Source organism: Lichenostomus cassidix, unplaced genomic scaffold (genome assembly GCF_008360975.1).
Source record: "Lichenostomus cassidix isolate B80296 unplaced genomic scaffold, HeHo_3.0 HiC_scaffold_42, whole genome shotgun sequence".
Taxonomy (NCBI): domain Eukaryota; kingdom Metazoa; phylum Chordata; class Aves; order Passeriformes; family Meliphagidae; genus Lichenostomus; species Lichenostomus cassidix.
The window spans coordinates 1,002,505-1,022,120 of record NW_028147241.1 but is presented as its reverse complement, the minus strand read 5'-3'; the positions used below and the strand labels follow the sequence as shown (position 1 = coordinate 1,022,120).

Here is a 19,616-nt window from a genome sequence, read left to right as displayed (position 1 = left end):
AATATTTATAATTATTATTTCTCATGATATACTAATTACAGTTTTCTTTTGATATTATTTAGTATATGGTTTTGTTTTCTTTTCTTTTAATATTATATATGACAACTAATGAACCATGTAATATATAATATGTATGAATTAGATAGATTTATCAAGGAAATAAAACTCTAGATACTTCTATATACAAGATTTCAGGTCAGCTCCAACACAGTTGGTACAATGCTGACCTAAAGATGTCCCTTTTGGGGACAAGGAGAGACACAGTCCGTTGTCTGATCCCAGGCCAGCAGAGCTAGTTTTTCCTCTCAGTCATTTCTTCCCTGTTTTTTTGTCTTTTTCTGCCCCACATTCCCACTTCCTTCATACTGTGCCTTTAGGTCCTTCCCATAGGGCTGGAACAATTGCATGTTACAGGTGGGGTTTGGTGGCTTTGGCCATGCGTGTAAGGCATGTGCTCTCTTCATCTGCATTCTTAGGAGTGGGAAAGTTTGTATGCAAGTAGGGCTTAATGCGGATCTGGGTGACTTGTTTTGGAAAATGAATTGATACCAGGAGGTAGAATAAACACTCCCATGGTCCCCCAGCTGCTGAGGCAGCAGGAGAGGCTGTGGGACCTTTGCCAGAGTCTTTGCACGCATCCTCCTCTCCTTTAACGAGCAGATTTGTACAATGAGCTGCTTCTCTGCCGCCAGCTGTGAGCATCTCAAGCACAGCTCTGTGCAGGAGAACCTCTTCCAAGGTGTCAAGGCTTAAGGATTTCCAGGAGACGATGTTGCAGATCCAGGTACTGACTTATCACCTGGGAATGGGCAACCGGATCCACGGCCATATGATGGAAGAGATTGAGTGTCTCAGCCGTTTGGACATCTGGGGGCAAAGTGATCTCCTCAGGAAGCCTCTGGTTGCCCACAATAAAGTGGTTGAGACGTTTGTCTTCCAGGCTTAAGCGCAGGCTGTTGCTGATATCCACAATTCGCCTCAGGAAATGTCTCATTTGCCACTGTGACACCGGTACAGCGTTCAGGAGGTGCATGACAATGGTCTTCATGGTGTAGCTGGAAAAGCCTAGGCCCTGCCGAAGACAGGTGAAGAACTGCAGGTACTTGAGGTGCAAGCTGTAAGGGGGAGCCTGCCTGGCAATGTGCCTGAAGAACTTCATCTCTGCCACGGTGAAGGTCTCGAGCCACCTTGTTCTTGGGGTGAGGGGCTTTCTAGACTCGCTGCTAACAAAGACGTCTGAGTCGCCTCGCTGCACCCCAAAGAGCATCTCAATCCTGAAGCTTTTTCTGCCGTTGGTCACCTTGAACTGGCAGGAGCGTCTGGAGGGCAGCAGCACTAGACGCCAGTTGTGTGACTGAGGCAAAGCTGGCCAGATGGCTCTCAGCAGTTGGTAGAACCAGAGGCCTGTTTTCTGCACATCAAGGTAGGAGCCGGTGCACAGGGTATGAAGGAGGCTGGGATCCTGATTCCTCCTCAGCTCCTCCTCGGGGTGGTGCAGGAAGCACAGCATGTTGTCAGCCTGCTGCTCCCTTGTGCAGGTGCACTCCAGCTCCACGCGGACATGGAAGCTCCTGCCGGGCCTCCACATTGCATTGGCCAACTCCAGGTGGAAGGAGTGCCCTTGGGGAGGAGTCATGGGTACGAGAAAGCGATACACAACATCCTCCTCCTCTCGGGCAGTCCAGCCTTCAAAGGCATTGCCCACCTGGATGGCTCGTTGCAGCACCGGGTAGAAACTGTTTGACAAGACGCGTCCAGAGAAATTGATGAATCTGTCCATCAGGTCAGTTGTCCACATGCAGCCTGTCTCCAGATCCTGTACAGGCCACTGGATGCGCCACATTAGCCTCCATCCTATGTACATCTGAATAACATCATGTACTACATTTGCATCCGCAATTCCGAATGCATTTCCACCATTTTCTTCTTCGTGCTCCTGTCTCCTCAGGCTCCTTTCCCTCCAGAAAAACCACAAGACCAAGAGAGAGACCAAGATGACAGGAAATGGCCAGAGCTGCCAGTACTGCAAGGCAGACCCCAGCAGGTCTCCCCAGGCCAAGCCACTCTGCTCCAGGAGTCTGAGCTGCTCCAACTCTCGCTCCAGCTGAATCCTCTCCTCTTCCAGGCGCTTTGCACGCAACTCCACATGCAGTCGCAGTGTCTCCACATCCATAGCACCATCCATGGGCTGTGGGTACTGAAGAAGGCTATGCAAAACAAGGACCAGGAATATCCAGGGCTCCATGGTCTGCAGGAGGATGGAGAGAAGGCCTTGAGTGGGGCTGGGAGGGAGGCAGCTGGCAGAGGGGGCAGCAGGGGCGGGAATCACAGGGATGTGGGGGCAGGAAGGAAAGGGCCCCAGAGAGCTGGCAGGAAGCAAGGCCTGTCCTGCTGCCCTAGCAGCAGCAGCAGCAGCACTGTGCCCTGCCCAAGGCTCCCCTGTGAGGGGCTGTCCCTGCATGCATGGGGAGAAGCCACCCCCAGGTGCAGTGTTTCTGCCCCAGCCCTTGTCCAGCCCAGCCTCCCCTCCACCTCCAGTGTGCACTCACCACTTGCCCAGGCTCAGCCGGGGCAGCACTGTCTGCCGGGGCCTTTTATATCTGCCCCCATTGTGACACGTCCCCTGTGATGTCACAGGTGCCACAGCGCATCACAGCCAGGCCAGCCCCACTCTTTGTCCCCAGCCCAGCTCAGCCACTCAGAGTGGCTCTTGTTCATTGCTTAAGGCTGCCTTTGAGTAAATGTTCTTCAAAGACCTTCCTTCTTTTAAATCTTTCTGAGGGTGGTAACTCTGCTGTTTCATAGGGCAGTCTGTTCACAACCTTGATATCATTTTTGGTGAAGGAATAGAGATCCAATCTAAACCTCCCGTGGAGAAACTTGAGGTAATTTCCTCTGGTGGTATGGTTAGTCTCCTGGAAGAATACATTGACCCCCACCTGGCTACAACCTCCCTTCAGGGAGCTGGAGAAAACCATAAGGTCCTCCCTGAGGCACTTTTTCTGTGTGCTAAACACCCCCACCTGCCTCAGCCCTTCTTCATCAGACTTGTGCTCCACACCATTCCTCAGCTCAGTTGCCCTTCTGTGCACACACTCAAGCACATCCATGTCTTTCTTGTTGTGAGGAGCCCAAAACTGAAGGCAGGATTGGAGGAACAACCTCACCAGTGCCCCACGGCAGGGGACAATCACTGCTCTGGTCCCACTGGCCCCACTGGTTCTCACACAAGTCACAATGCCATTGGATTCTTGGCCACTCGGGCACACTGCCATCCATCAACCAGCACCCCCAGGGCCATTTCTTTCTCAGCTTTCCCAACCCTCTTGCCCCAGCCTGTAACACTGCACGGGGTGGGTGTGACCAAAGGGCAGGACTCAGCATTTTCCCTTCTTCTGTCTCATACAGGTGGACTTGACCCACCCATGACACCTTTCCATAGCCCTGAGTAGAGCCTTCCTACCCTCAGGCAGATCAACACTCCTGCCTTACTCACTGTCATTTAGATTGAACTCCATTCACCACCATGCTATCTCCTAGATCTAAGAGCAGTGTCCAATTGCTTCTTTAGGACCAACAGGCTTGGGGCCAGTAGCCTTTCCTGGGAGGAGTTTGTTCCCCTGCTGGTCCATCTCCACAGTGAAGAAAGAAACTTTCCCTAATCACCAACCTGAGCTTCCCTCGGTGCAGCTTTAAGCCATTGCTTTGCATCCTTTCCCAGATCCCAGAGAAAAATCAACACCTCCCAGTGTGCTTCCCCTCGTGGGGCAGCTGTAGACAGCAGTGAGGTGACCTCTCAGGCTGCTCTCCTCTCAGCTGAACAAGCCCAGCATGCTCAGCTGTGCCTCATAAGAGCAGCCTGCCAGTCCTTTCTTCATCTTTCTTGTCCCCTTTGGACAGCAGCTAACATTGCTCTATGCTACTTGCAGTGTGGCTGCCAAAGCTGCACACAGTGCTCGAGGTGAGGCCACAGCAGTCCTGAGGGCACTTGGCCCAATCCCTTCTTTGCACTGGCGAGCTCCACTGGGCCTGATGCAGCCTGGGACAGGCCTGGCCCTTCTGGCTGCCAGGGCACTTTGTTGACTCCTACTGACCTTACCGTCCAGCAAAAGGCCCAGATCCCTTTCCAGAGCACATACACTTCTATTTGCCACCTAAGTTGCTGAAGGAGATTCCCTGGCAGCCAAGCCATCCTTCCAGCCCTCTTGCTTGGCTTGCAACACTTTGCAATTGCCTGCTCCTGTGCTCTATGGAAACATCCCTAATAGAAAGGCACGAGCATTCGAGGCAGTGTTTCTGTCCAGGCCCTCATCCAGCCCAGCCTCGCCTCCACGCATGCACTCACTGCTTGCCCAGGCTGTCCTGGGGCAGCATTACCTGCTGTGGCTTTTTACAGCTGCCTGCATGGTGACACTTTCTCTGTGATTTCAAAGTGCCACAGCACTCCACAGCCAGGCCAGGGAGACATAGGGTGAAAATTATCTTTGTAGCCACCATGGTCTTTAGCACCTGCTGTGCCAGGGAGACCATGGAGAGGAGGAAGGTGCTGCTCTTGTCAGAGGGCTGCTGTGCAGGGATTCCCTTTCCTTGCTGAGTCCCACATCCTCCCCTCTTTTTCCTGCGGTATGAGATCAGGGGATCATCTGCATGGTGTTGGGAGGCTTGGGCTGCAAAGGCAGCTCCTCTCAGAGGACAGAAATGGGTTGTCAGTGGGCAGCAGAGATTCAGGCTGCCAGGAAGCGTTTCCATGTAAGGAGAACCTTTCTGCCACATACATCAACCAAGGGAATCTATCCCCTTCAAAAGCAGAAGGAAAAATGTGAATTTTCCTGGTACAAAATTGAAAGCTTTGGAATGGAAGTCAGTGCTGGAATATCCCAGGATGTTTGTGTGGATTTTACTAACCTGCAAGGCCAGACTGTGAAGATGGGATCCCTGCACCCAAGCAATGCCCTCTTGCTCTGGGGCCTTCCATGGTATTGGCAGCACAAGTGAAAGCCCTTCCTTGGCCTTTGCCTTCAGCAAGGCCCCAGGTTGGGCAAACCCTGAATTCCCTGTGAAAGCAGGTCAGGTTCACACTGGCCTGAAGGATGACAGAGGACAAGACAAGCTCAACAAGGTGCTAATGCAACGCAGCTTAGGCTCCAGCTTTCTGCCCTTGTATCTCTGGAGCAGAAAATTCAAATGTTAATGCTTGGGTTTGGCGATTGTGTTGTGTTTTGTTTGCAGCTCTTTCCCCCACTGGAAGATCTGTGGCATTTTCCATGTTGCACACCTGTGTTTGAGAGGTCCACTCTTGGTGCTGCCTAGATCAGTGCCAAAAATGTGCCTTTGCCCCTCTCTCTCCTCTTTATGATGTCTCTTTGGAGGGATTGATGGGAAACACCCTTTCTCTTTTCTCACCTTGTGCTCAGTAGCTGGGAGAGCCACAGACTCCTCCTGCCCTGCCCCAGCTTGAACCTGGAAGGGTTCTGCAATAGGGGAACAGGGCATGTTGCTGGCGGCTCAGCTGCCAGCACCAGTGCTGGCCTGTGTGGAAGGCTCATCTGTATCGCTTGAGTCAGCTCCCAGCTGCCAGCATCTGGGCTGTGTCCTGCCCCACATTCATGCTGCCATCAAGTCGGAGGCCACAAACCTGACACTGACAAGTCCACCTCGCAACCATGTCCTCATGTGCCACATCCACACATTCTTTGAATGCCTCCAAGCATGGCAATTCCACCAAGTCCATGGGCAGCCAGTGCCAGTGCTTGACAACCCTTGCAGTGGAGAATATTTTCCCTAATACTCAATCTAAACCAGTCCTGGCACAACTTGAGGCCATTTCCTCTTGTCCTGTCCCTTGTTCCTGGAGAGCAGAGCCTGAGCCCCACTTGGCTGCACCCTCCTTTCAGGGAGCTGTGCAGAGCCAGAAGGTCCTGCCTGAGCCTCCTCTTCTCCAGGCTGAGCTCCCCCAGCTCCCTCAGCAGCTCCTGGTGCTCCAGGCCCTTCCCCAGCTCCCTTCCCTTCTCTGCACCTTCTCCAGCCCCTCAGAGTCCTTCTTGTCAGGATGGGCCCAAAACAATCCTGGGTTTGCAGTGCCTTAAACACAGAGATAATGGCAGTGCCCAGTACAGAGGGATAATGGTTTCTAACAGCTTCCTCCTGGATGCCTGAGCAGGACTGGCATGGCTGCAGGGACACAACTAGCTCTGAAGTCTTTTCTGCCACATGAACTCGTGTCCCATTACTTTGTGATGTGATGCTTTCTCTGATTCTCACACAGCCTGGTCACTCTTTGCAGCAGCATTGTGCCTGATCAGCCTATTCAAGCAGCAAAGAGAAATGGGGGCCCTAGTGCTCCTCCTCTTTTTGGATTGCATCCAGCAAATCTTTTGTCAGTTCCCATGTGCTTTTGAACTCAACGAGAATCTGCTCATCACTCTGTTTGAACACACTTATGCATCCCAGCTTGGTACATTCATAGGAAACAATGAAAATGAAAGGTTGGTAAGGATGGTTGATTTGAGTCCTTTAAATGTTGGGCTGAATGTGACAAAAAGGTCATGGAGTCATGGAATGGTTTGTGTTGGAAGGATCCTTGAAGATGATCTAGTTCCAAAGTCCCTGCTATGGGCAGGGACACCTTCCACTAGATCAGCTTGCTTCAAGCCCTGTCCAACCTGGCCAAAAATCTCCACCCACCACCAGTTTTAGTCTCTTACACAGAAACTCTTCCATAAAGGGATCAACAGCTGGAGTTTGACATGAGTCCTAGCTGTGGGAAGCCTGGAGGAGAAGGTCAAGGCAAGCAGAGCACACAGTTGGCAAGTCTGGGCCTCACCTGTCCAGGAGGAATGTGACTCTGTAGCCTGGTGGCTCTGACAGCCCCAGGTACAGCCCTGAATGAGGCTGCTGGGAATAGCGAACAGGATGAGGACTGGAGCACCCCACAGCTGCCAGAGAGGTTTGGATTCCTGTTTTGAGCTTGGCAGTTACAGAATCACAGAATCACGGGGTTGGAAGAGACCTTCAAGATCACTGAATCCAACCCATGGCCTAACACCACCTCAACTAAACCATGAGTTCTGCCCTCAGGACTCCTGACTCCATTAAGGCCATGTCTGATGGTCTCCTGCTTAACTGAAGGCCACTGAACAAGCAGAGGAAAAGAGAAGTGATGCTCCAGAGGAGGAAGGCAATTTAAAGCTTCCTGTAAACCTCTCTTAAGTAAACAGGGCTTAGAAGAGACTCTGTCACCTTCTGCAGGGCTGCTCAATTAGTCCTCTGCAAAACCAAGTTAGACTTGAAACCAGTAAGATAAAATTTGGAGGAGTATTGAATTTTACTTGTAGTAACCTGCCTGTCCCATCTGAGCACCTGGGAGCACAGAGAGGGTTTGAAGTCATGTTAAGCTGGTGCTGTCTGAAGCATTCACAGGAGTGGTGAATCTCCTGCCTGGCTGGCAGTTCAATCTGCTAGTGCAGGCAGAATGAAATTTGGTGGAATCTAAGGAACAGATTGTAATGCGGAACTCCTGGAGGTGGAGTTCCAGGGAAACAGCAATGCTTGTTCTGTGTTCTCAGTTCCTTCCTGTCACCACAGGGACCTGTCAGATGTGACCATTGCAGCAATAACACTGCTTTTATGTGCTCGCAAATTCCATTTCCATCCTTCCCTGACCTCTCAGCTCTCCCTTAACACAGGAGCTTGATCCCTTTCCAAACCTGGCACTCAAAGCACTGTGAGGAGGTGACCCACTCTTCACCTGGACAGCAGGCAGCCAACTTCCACCAACTTACAGGTGTTAGGTCCCCATCTTTTATTCGACACTGGCTGTGATCAGCCAGGTTGAGTAAATTGCTTTAGGTTTACACCCTGTGCCATGATATTGAGAGCTACTGAAGGGGAAAAACTTGTGGCTGTCTAGTGTGTGTGGTCCTGACAACAGGAGTCTTTGCAGATCAAAGTGTAGAAAACTAACTTGCTGCTGTGGCTTTCTTAGGGCTAACCTGGAGCTGCATCAAAAGACTCTCCCCGTGGACTTGGGTGAACACATCCGAAGAGCTGAGCAAATTCCACAATCCACTTTTTGAGGCCAGCAGCTGTGTCATCTGGCCCTCCATGTCCGAGGGGGAACTACAGGTCTGGGAGGGTAAGCTGGGTTTGCTTTTCCTGTTGCAGACAATATCTTTGTGACTATTTGTCAGACTTCATTACTGGCCATTCTGGAGAATCCATGTGCAGTGGGTTCCCTACTGCAGAAACTTTCTCCATCCCATGCGTACTGAAGCATTAGTAACAGTAAAACAAGCAGGCTGTCATGGCAGGGTGGAGACTGAAAATGGGTTGGTCTGATAGGTATATGAGTCCAAAAAGGAATGAAACCCCCTCATTTTCCTTTTATTAACCTTGTTTAATAGAATGGTGAGCTTGGAGAGGAGGGTCAGTACTTGCAACTGCTTTTTAGGGGAGAGGGAAAGCGAAGAAAGTGTCAACTGTGTGAACCTGACTTGAGAGCTGATGGAAGATGAATAACCTTCATGAATTCATACTTGTATCAAGAAACCCTTGTGACTTGTGTCTCTCTGGGCTTCCAGATATCTTGTCACAGTGGAACAAGAACAAGATCCTTGATGAAGCTAAAGACAGTGAGTTTGACATCCAGAAGGAAATATCACAGAAGGAAATTGAGGAGTTGAGTACGAAGGTGGCAGAGATGAAGAAACCATGAGCTGGCAGAGCTTTGCCTCAGGCCTTCCTTTCCCTGACCTTGCCTTCCCTTTATATGATAGAGTAAACATGGGAAAGTGCCTGTGTTGCTGAGCCCTTGGGTACAGCTGACCCTCAGCCCTCCCCCTGCTGAAGCCTTCCCTCCATGCACCTCCATGCACCTCCGTGCTTTTTTGGGAGGGATCTGTGTTTTGTTTACAGAAGATACACACAGTTGGGCACAATGTCCCTTCGTGGCAGCTTTTCTGTCTCAGAATTGTGTACAGTGTCAGCAGAAGCTGGAACTCTTCCATCCAACTGTGTGGATGATCAGGATGGGCCAAGAGACAGGAGCTCTCAAATTTTTATTGGAGTTTTCCTGGTTTTGTTGAACTCTCTAAACAGTCACAGCAGTAAAATACAGAGTTCTACAGAGATAGGGAAAGGCAATAGTAGGCAAGTCAATTTAGTTCTTTAGTCTCCTAGAAAAACTAGAAATGGTTAAAATCCAATTACAGGTTCTGCCAATCTACACAGTACTCTCAGTAGGCTTCACGTCTAACACTTAGGTTATTGTGTTCAGCATTGGCTTGGGAGCAGGAAATTAAATACCAAACCTGAGCAAGACATTCCAGAGCAATACAGAATTGAAGCAGGGATTTTGCTTCTAATGTTTAAGCCTTGACTATACATAAAACACTCTTAAATGTAATGCAATTTCCTAACACAGTAATTACAGCTTGAGATAAAGAACAGAGAAGCAGAGAGGGTTTTTTGGATCTTTTGCATATTTGGGAGGATCTGGGGGTTTTGGTAGTATTTAGTGTAGTTTTCTCCATTGCTTTGCACTCCAAAATATAAGAGGGATTGATCTGTCACCTCAAAACCACTCAATGCCCCTGAAAACCACTCAATGCCAGCCCAAAATTACTCGATTCCTTAGCCCCTCAGGGTGGAATGGGGTTGGAAGGGGATTGGGCAAAGTGGGATGCAAATCAGGAGGGGTGAGTTTGGCATTGGGAGGGGCAGGATGGGTGGGATGGGGATTGGGAGGGGTGGAATAGGAAAAATAGGGCTTGAGAAGAGCGTAGTGATTTCCAAGAGGGGTGGGATGTGTTTTTGTGGGGATTGGGAGAGTGGGGCAGGGTCTGGAATGAGACAGCTGAAGGAAGGTTGGGGGTGATGAAGGGAGGGAGAACCAGTTCCTCAGTGGATGTTTGAGTATTCCACCTTCCTGAAGGGCTTTTGGGGTATCCCACATTTTGGAGGTGGTTTTGTACTCCTAATTCTTGGGGTGTTCCTGTGAGCAGCTCCATGGAGCCCCAATGCCAGGGGTGGTTACCATGGGCACGAGCTCAGAGCTGTAGCCAGAGTCCATTGCCTCGGTGCTGGAGAGCAGAGAAATGCTGGATGGCCCCAAACATCTGGAGTGTGTGTTTGGGGTTGCAGGACAAGTTCTGCATAGGTGGGGCATTTGGTCACTGGCCCAGCCCAGCCACTGCAGCCTCTGCTCCAGCCCCAAAGTGGATGCCAAGCCCCTGGCACCCCAAAAGCCCCACCTGTGAGATGGAGCAGAGCAGGTAAAGGCTGTGACACAGGTGTGACACTGACACGTCCCACGGCCCCGCAGCTCACAGCAGCTGAGATGGAGCTGGATCCAAGGCCCTGACTGTGGATCTCAATCTCTCTCTCTCTCTATTTTCTCTGACTTCCTCTTCTCAAAATCTGGATAACTTCAAGTTGGATGGGTTAGAGTTTGCTGTGACAGTGCTTTGTGAATTGCATTACTGTAATTCCATCTTTAATAGAAGCTATCAGCTAAGTGAAATACTCTTCCTCTGTTAAATTGTTAGATCATTGGTTATAAGTTAGGTTAAATACAGTTAAGTGCTGTTTTTCAGTTATCAATTTTAAGTTATTAATTTTAAGATACAAGTTTAGGTTACAGTGTAAGTGAAGTTCTGTTGAGTTTGAGGGCTCTCAAGCTTTTAGGCCATACTCATCTCTTCCCTAACTGTCTTTTTTTCACACCCACACACACACACAGTGCCGGTTCTCAGTTCATTTCTGGTTTGATTGCCTGAATTTCCTTGGTTTCATTGTTGCTTTTTTCCCCTGGTGTGCCTGAACTGTCCAGTCAGGAGCAGAGTGACTCTTGCCAAGGAATTTTCTCACGCTGTCACTTAATATTAAACCTGGTTTTTGCTGATCCCTTGCTGGGGATTTTTTAAGTGCTCTCAAGCCCTCACACATAAGAGGGTGAAGGAGCCCCGGGCCAGGCTCTCACCCTGGGGGACATGGGGACACTGCTGGGGGGTCCCTGTCCCCCTCTCCCAGCCCCCAGGGCCCTGTCCCCCCTGTCCCTGTGTCAGGCTCTGGGGGTCTATCTCATGGAACATCCTCTGGGGGAGGCTGTGGCACTGGGGGGCAGGAGGGACCTGGGGGGACAGGGGACCCTGCTGTGCACGAGCAGCGTTGGACTTCTCTGGGGGAAACTGTGACGGGGGGCTGGGGTGGAGTCACCTCCCCAGTGACCTCACACAGCTACCCTGTGATGTCACACAGCTACCTGTGATGTCACAGAGCCACTCTGGGATGTCACAGTTCCCACTGTGATGTCAAACAATCTGCCCTCGGGTGTCACACCAGCATTCTGCGACATCACAACCTGCTCTGTGATGTCACAACCCAGCTGGGATGTCACCCAGCAACCCTGTGATGTCACAAGCCACTCTGTGATTTCACAGCCTTCTCTGTGACATCACACAGCCTGCTCCATGATGTTACAAAGCCACACTGGGATGTCACATCCTGCTCTCTGATGTCCAACAGAGCCATCCTCTATGATGGCAGAGTCTGCTCTGCATCCGCACAGCCCTCTTTGTGATGTCATAACCCACTCTGTGCCACAGCCTGCTTTATGGTGTCACATCACCACCGTGTGACATTACATCCTGCCCAATGATGTCACACAATCAACCGGTGATTTCACAGCCCAGTCTATGATGTCACAGCCAGCTCTGTGATGTCTCAACCCACTCTGTGACCTCACAGCCCTCTGTGGCCTCACAGCCAACCTGGGATGTCATACAGCCACACTGTGATGTCACAGGCTGATCTGTGATGTCACACAGTCCCCTCTATGATGCCATAGCTGCTCCATGAACTCGCACAACCCACTCTGTGATGTCACACAGCTCCTTTCTGACATCACAGCTGCTCTGAGGCTCTCTGACACAGCCCCAGAGGTGCCCATGGCTATGACACAGCCCCCTCTGGGCCATGGCACAGCCCCTGCCAATGCTGAGCACCCGTGAGCTCTGGGTGTGCCCTGCTGGTGTCCCTGAGATGGCCTGGCAGTGCCCCAGCCCTGCTGGGCTGTGCACAGGAGCTGCTCCTGGGCAGAGCTGTCTCTCTGCAGCGCTGCCGCTTGCCAGGAGCTCCTCTGTGCCAGTAGCCCAGCCCAGCTCAGCAGCACAGCAACAGCACAGGGACTGGAATGACCCTCGCGGGGCTTTGGTGCTGTTTGCATCACACTCAGTCCCTCAGAGTGTGTGCAAAAACTTCTCAAGAAGTCAAACATAAATAGAAACATTGAAGTTCCTTGTAGTGTTACTGAGTTCCAATGAGGGACATGACTGAGAAAGTGTCCCCACATTGAAGTCAGAGCAGAACACTGCAGGCAGTGCTGGCAGGTGGGGACAAGCAAGGCAAAGGTGTCTCTGATGATGAGCCATGCTGGATGTGTTTCATGAATCCAAAGGGCCAAGCCCTGAGCCCCAGCCCCTGGCAAGGCAGATCCTGTCCCTCCCTCAGTGCTCAGGGCTCTTCCCGGGGCACTGGCATGTGGGGATGTGCGATGGCAAGGGCAGGACCATGGGGTGGCCTCTGCCAGGCTGCTGGGCAGGGACACGGAGGCCATGAGGCCCCAGGGCTGCAAGGGTCACTTGTGTCCTGCTGGCCTCAGGGCCAGGGACAGCAGCCATGGCCAAAGTGCTGCACAAGTTGGCTCTGTCAGGGCCTTGCAGCTCCTGCACATCCCTCTGCCCTCTCCAGCCCAGGCTGTCCTACACTGCATAGGTGGGGCATTTGGTCACTGGCCCAGCCCAGCCACTGCAGCCTCTGCTCCAGCCCCAAAGTGCATGCCAAGCCCCTGGCACCCCAAAACCCCCACCTGTGAGAGGGAGCAGAGCAGGTAAAGGCTGTGACACAGGTGTGACACTGACACGTCCCACGGCCCCGCAGCTCACAGCAGCTGAGATGGAGCTGGATCCAAGGCCCTGACTGTGGATCTCAATCTCTCTCTCTCTCTATTTTCTCCTGACTTCCTCTTCTCAAAATGTGGATAACTTGAAGTTGGATGGCTTAGAGTTTGCTGTGACAGTGCTTAGTGAATTGCATTACTGTAATTCCATCTTAAATGGAAGCTATTAGCTAAGTGAAATACTCTTCCTCTGTTAAATTGTTAGATCATTGGTTATAAGTTAGGTTAAATATTGTTAAGAGCTGTTGTTCTAATAAGTTATTAATTTTAAGATATAAGTTTAGGTTACAGTATAAGTGAAGTTCTGCTGAGTTTGAGGGCTCTCAGGCTTTTAGGCCATATTCATCTCTTCCCTCACTGTCTTTTTTCAGAGGCACCCACACACACACACAGTGCCGGTTCTCAGTTCATTTCTGGTTTGATTGCCTGAATTTCCTTGGTTTCATTGTTGCATTTTTCCCCTGGTGTGCCTGAACTGTCCAGTCAGGAGCAGAGTGACTCTTGCCAAGGAATTTTCTCATGCTGTCACTTAATATTAAACCTGGTTTTTGCTGATCCCTTGCTGGGGATTTTTTAAGTGCTCTCAAGCCCTCATTCGTAAGAGGGTGAAGGAGCCCCGGGCCAGGCTCTCACCGTGGGGGACACGGGGACACTGCTGGGGGGTCCCTGTCCCCTTCTCCCAGCTCCCAGGGCCCTGTCCCCCTGTCCCTGTGTCAGGCTCTGGGGGTCTATCTCATGGAACATCCTTTCACGTCTAAAACATGAACAGAGAGAGGCAGATTCTGTGTGCAACAGCTCTGTAGGACAAGGCTGGATCTGCTGAGGAATGTGGAGAACCTTTTTCAGCCTGCCTGTTCATGGCAAACCAGAGTCCTCTAAAGCCTGGCTCCTTTCTAAAGGTGGTGGTTGTTCACTGTTTTATTTATTGATGAGCCTCTAGCATAGCTATATTTACCTCTGCTATGACCAGTGTTGCAGACAGTCCCGCTAGCTGCACTTTGGCAGCTGAAACTGCCCACCCACTTGTAACCATCGATGGAAGATGTTGGGGTTTTGAGTGTTCTGGACTAAAAGCAATAATAACTAGTGCCTTAATGCAGGCTGCCTCTCGTCTGCTCTAGCCCTGTGTGTAGAAGTGGGAGCCAGGCTCCAAGTCTTTTTCAAATGTGATTGGACGTATTCTGCTGAAGCAACAAAAATGAACTCCATCATGTATTTACAATGTAAGAATCTTTATAACAACAACAACTATAGAACGTATTTACATAAAAACCTATCTAACAACAATGTAGAAAACGTATTTACAGAAAATAAAACTAGCTAAAATCTACGTAGAACAAACAACTGAAGAACTCTTTCAAAAACGTATATACAGGTGGGTGGCATCCACGCCTCATATGTCCGTCAGTCCTGGAAGAAAAGCAAGCAGCACGGTCACTGCAGTCAGGCCCTGAGGGTTTGTTCCCTGTGCCCCCAGGCTGGCACACGCTGGCAGAGCAGGACTGTGCCGCCAGCACTGAGCCCGGCTGGGGCTGGGAGCTGGGCCCAGCTGCTGGGACGGGGCTGGCGTGGCCCAAAGCAAGCGCAGGGCAGGCTGGGGCTGGTGCTTGTGAATCCACCAGAATGCAGGGATGCCCCGGGTCCCCGTGTCCCTGAGCAGGGCCACCCAGCCCAGCCCCAGCCTGGCAGCAGGGGAGCCACTGTGCCTGTGGGCAGGGCATGGGGAGCACCTGCCTGTCCTGCTGCCTGTGTCGGTCTTCATCCCAAGACCATGTCCTCCTCCTCATCTTTCTCGTCGACTTCCATTTCCTCAATATAATCTTCCATTTCAACTTCCATCTCTTCCTCCGTCTCCTCCTCGTCCACCTCCATATCCTCCATCTCCTCCTCCTTGTCCACCACCATGTCTTCCTCCATCTCCTCCACATCTATCTCCATATCTTCCTCTCCGTTCTCTTGTAGATCTACCTCCATCTCTTCTTCTTCATCAGTCTTTCTGTCAATTTCCATCTCCTCTTCATGGCCTCTGACAGCCTGCACAGGGAGCGAAACCTCAGAGTTGGTCCCTGTCCCACAGCATCCCCTCACAGCTCCAGCCCGCCCGGGCTCTCAGGGAGTGTCCACCTCCATGGAATGGCACTGTACCTCCATTGGGACAAATGGGAGCATCCTGCAGGGATGGATGGCAAAATCCAGGCAGCAGGGAGCGTTCAGGACTGACGGCAGTATCTGGGAACGGATGACCGACAGGGCTGCAGGGGTGCTCTCAGAGCAGGGTGAGGCACGTCCTGACTCAAGGGTGGCTGGTTGTGTTGTGCCCTTGGCTGGGCGATGGCAGTCCCAGCTGGAACACCAACTGTGACATGACAGCAGATCCAGGACCACACCCCTGTGGACCATGGAAACCACAGAATGATGGAATCCCTGAATGGTTTGCCTTGGGATGGACCCTGAAGATCATCTTGTTCCAACCTGAGCAAGCTCCCACCAGAGCAGGTTGCTCAGAGTGCTGTCCCAGCTGCCCTTGCATGTTCCCAGGGATGAGGCATCCACAGCCTCCGTGCACAGCCTGGGCCAGTGCCTCAGCACCCTCAGTGCAAAATACCAGTTTCCTTAGAGACAAGCTAAATTGACCCCCTTGCAGTTGAAAGTCATTCCCCCTTCTCCTCTCCCCACATCTTTCCTCTTGGTCCCTGCAAGTCCTGCATGGCTGCAGTGAGGCTTTCCCATGGCCTTCTGCAGGCTGAGCATCCCCAACTCTGTCTTCATAGGAGCTTAGAAAGTCAAGCAAAACAGGCAGAAGCACTGCTGGGCTCCTTCTTTCTCCACTCTGGCCACTACCTTCTCCTTCCCTGAGCCCTAGGTGTGAGTGTAAGTCCTTTCCTAGTCTGCCACTTCTGCAAGCCACACGAGTCATTTTGATCCTGGAAACCTCAGCAAGACATACTTTATTTTTTCCTTTCCAGTACAAACACTTTTCCAGCTTTTAAAATCTGAACCAATAGACAAGGTTTTAAAAACAAAAGGACACAGTCTTTTAACAGGATCGCTTATCAAGTGCCTCAGAAACCTGCCCATGCAAGGACAACACTGTGGGCACCATTTCCTTGCTCTGCAAGCAACTTAAAAAAATGCCCAGTTTTGCACCAAGTTCCTTTCACTTTTTAAACATGAAGAGCTGAGAGCTGAAATAACAAAGTGTCCATACCTTCAGGTGACTAGGCAGGAATAGTCCAAACATTGCATCATTTTCCGGAAGGTCACACTTTTTCCTTGCCCTAGTTTTGTTATGGGCAGTCCTTCCTCCCTCTTTTCTGGGGAAGCTCTTCCTGGTCAGCCACTCTAAGGCAGCCCTGGCCAAGGCACAGGGAACCTGGCCCTTGGCTTGCTTTTCTCTTTGCTTTTCTCCCTGGTGGGAGGGGATGGAAAGGGGGCTTAGGCAGGATGCTCCCCCTCACCTGCGCGGTGAGGACTCCCCTGGCCCATCCCAAAGTACTGAGGGTGGGCTTGATACTCCTTCCTTGGGCTGGAGAAGAAAAAGAGGTTTTGATGTCTAAGAGCAGGTTTTGCAGAATGCCCAATGGCAGCTGGAGCTCATTCCTCAGCTGGAGAAGCATGTCAGCAGCTGGAGAGCAGCTCCAGATCAGCAAAGGCCAGAGCAGTGAGAGCGGAGTCTGGTGCTGTGAGCATGTGGCAGGGCTGGGCAAGTGCTGTGGGGCCAGGTGTCCTCTCCACGCCCCCCCAGCTGATGGTTCATGCTCCTCTGGCAGGGGAAGGAGTTCTTAGTGCATCAGGGGAGCATGATGTGGCCAAGTGGACTGCGAGATGCCTGTGGTCCTCCCCAGCCTGGAAGCATGTTTCAGGCAGCTCAGGCAGTTTTTGCTGGGGGAGAAAAGGTGGCCAGGTGCATCTCTGCTGGGAGCTGCTGCTGCTGCTTTGTGCTGCTTGGAGCACAGAGCTGCTCCTTTATGCACTTGGGGGGATCAGGGAGGGAAGTGTGGTGCACAAGAGTAGGGACAGCCTGGTGAGGGTGACAGGCACTGTGTGGGAGCCAAAGGCTGGCTGGTGGGGATGGGTTCATGAGCTACAGTGCTGAGCTGATAGAAAAATATGTTCCTCTGCTGTAAAGTGCCAGAGTTGCTTGGATGGAGGCTCTTGAATTTCCTCCTCATCCTAGTGGTGAAGTCCCCATTGGCTGATCAGTGGAGGGTGCCCATGCTGGGCTCCCAGCGAGAGGCAGATTCTGTGTGCAACAGCTCTGTAGGACAAGGCTGGAGCTGCTCAGCAATGTGGAGAACCTTTTCCAGCCTGCCTGTTCATGGCAAACCAGAGTCCTCTAAAGCCTGGCTCCTTTCTAAAGGTGGTGGTTGTTCACTGTTATATTTATTGATGAGCCTCTAGCCTAGCTATTTTTACTTCTGCTATGACCAGTGTTGCAGACAGTCCCGCTAGCTGCACTTTGGCAGCCGAAACTGCCCACCCACTTGTAACCGTCGATGGAAGATGTTGGGGTTTTGAGTGTTCTGGACTAAAAGCAATAATAGCTAGTGCCTTAATGCAGGCTGCCTCTCGTCTGCTCTAGCCCTGTGGATAGAAGTGGGAGCCAGGCTCCAAGTCTTTTTCAAATATGATTGGACTTACTCTGCTGAAGCAATAAAAATTAACCACATCATGTATTTACAAGGTAAATACTGGTTCTTTGCGCTTCTCTCATCCTTTCTAAAGACATTCACACCCTTTTCTCCTCCCAGCCGGGAGACTCAGCAGCTCCTGGAAAGAGCAGGGCACCTCAGGCACGGGTCTGCTCCACCAGCCAGGCAAGGCACTGGCCTTGGGGATTGCCAAAGCCTGGCAGCTCTGCAGTTGCTGGCAGCTGGAGCAGCTCGGCTCCCGGAGCCTCTAGCGCCGGCCGAGCCCCCTTTGCCCCAAGGTGCTGCCGGCCCTGCTGCGGCTGCCGTGGGCAGCGGGTGTCCGGGCAGCTCCGTGCCTGCCCCGGCCGTGCTCGGGGAGCGCCGGGCTTGGAGGGGACGCTGCCCGGGCAGGGGCTGAGCTCGGGCACCTGTTGGCCCTCGGGCTCCTGTGGGAGCCTGTTATGATCCAATTATTAAGGTTCTTTGGAAATACCTCTGCCCGAATTAAGGTACAAACGAGACCATATGCCAATCAATAGTATAGGTTTTATTTGATAGAAAATATGAGAGAGAGAGAGAGAGAAGAAAAGACAGAAAAAGAGAAGTAGGAAAAGAGGTGGGGGGGACAGAAAGAGGGAAAGAGAAAATATCACCACCCATGGATCTCAACGATGTTGCGTTGATCCTCTCCAGCCGGTCTTCTTGGTGGTGGTGGTCGCCCCCAAAAGCACAGAATGCCATGGGTTAATATACACTCAGACCAGGGGCAATGTCCAGGCATGTCCCCCCAGGGGAGGGGCAGTTTCTTGCAGCAGACTCTGCTTGCATCACCTGCACTCCTGTGGTGCAAGGCCTAGCATGGGTGGTCTTTGATGGACTGTGACTCCCCCTCAGCTGCCTCTCATGTGAAAGCCTCATGGATGTGGCTTGAGGGGTTGGGGGTTCCACAGCTGGGCCAGTTTGTGTCAACCTGGCTTCTGTGAGCTGTGCTCTGCCCCCACCCCAAACTCAGCCAGGGATGATCCTTAGTGCAGCTAGTGGCTTTGGCCTTTGTGTATGCATTCCTTTCCCTCAGCCTGAGATGATTGAACAATAGGGCTTCCCTTTATCTAATCTCAGCAGTTTGACTCAGTCCAAAGTCCCAGTCAGGTATCTTCAAGGAGGTTTCTTTGATTGTAGCTTTATACTGTTTTTGTTATAATGAGCAAAACTTTATATCAATGTTTGAGGCATGAACTATTTCAGTCTCTGACAGAGCCCCAGCCCCGCAGCCCCAGCCCCGCAGCCCCAGCCCCGCAGCCGCTGCCAGCATCGCACCCCGCCGGGACTCTGTGCCAGCAGCCAGCGCCGACCATTCAGCCACCTGCACTGCCCCGTCCAGGGCTCACCCGAGTCGGGCTCAGGCTCCAGTGGCTGCTGCCAGCAGCAGGAAATCGGGCAGCGCCAGGATCACCTCGCATGGCTTTAGTCTCTTGAACAATGGCACAGAAATGTAATGCATGGGAGGAGCAAAGCCCAGAGCCCTTGGAGGCTCCAAGCCTTAACCATCAGCCCCTGCAGCTCCAAAAGCTGCTCCCCGCAGCCTGGCTCCAGCAATTCCCAAGGCTGTCGTGGCCTTCAGAGCATGACAGGGATTTTGCATCCCTGCAGCCTGATGCCAGCTCTCGGCCCAGGACCCCCGAAGGCTCAAGGAGGAAGGCCGGCAGAAGGTTTTTTACCTGTTTGGTGGCATCGCTGCAGAGGCTGCTCCTGCCAGAGCCCAATCTCTGCTGGTGACAGCTTTGCTCTTGGGGAAGCAGCTGTGCACCAGCCCAGGAACACGAGCAGTGCCCAGTGCCAGCAGTGGCATCAGTGAAAGCTCCCCATGCACAGAGAGCCCCAGCCCTGGGGTGGCCGTGCCAGAACCCCCAGAGACCTCCAGCCCCAGGAACATGGAGCAGCCCCAAATCACAACCCTGTATATGTGGCTTGTGCCCAAAGGAATTGCAAAGAAAGTTGGGGAGTGGAAAACAAATGACAATTTATTTACA

The 19,616-nt window shown here is 51.9% G+C and overlaps 1 protein-coding gene across 1 annotated transcript; it reads right to left on the bottom strand.

Annotated features, from left to right (window-relative positions):
* LOC146424143 (inositol 1,4,5-trisphosphate receptor-interacting protein-like 1) lies at positions 1-2,245 on the bottom strand. The gene has a single exon (XM_085043900.1). The coding sequence runs from the start codon at positions 2,243-2,245 to the stop codon at positions 743-745; it is 1,503 nt and encodes a 500-aa protein (XP_084900026.1). The 3' UTR covers positions 1-742.
* Positions 2,246-19,616: the final 17,371 nt, after the last annotated feature.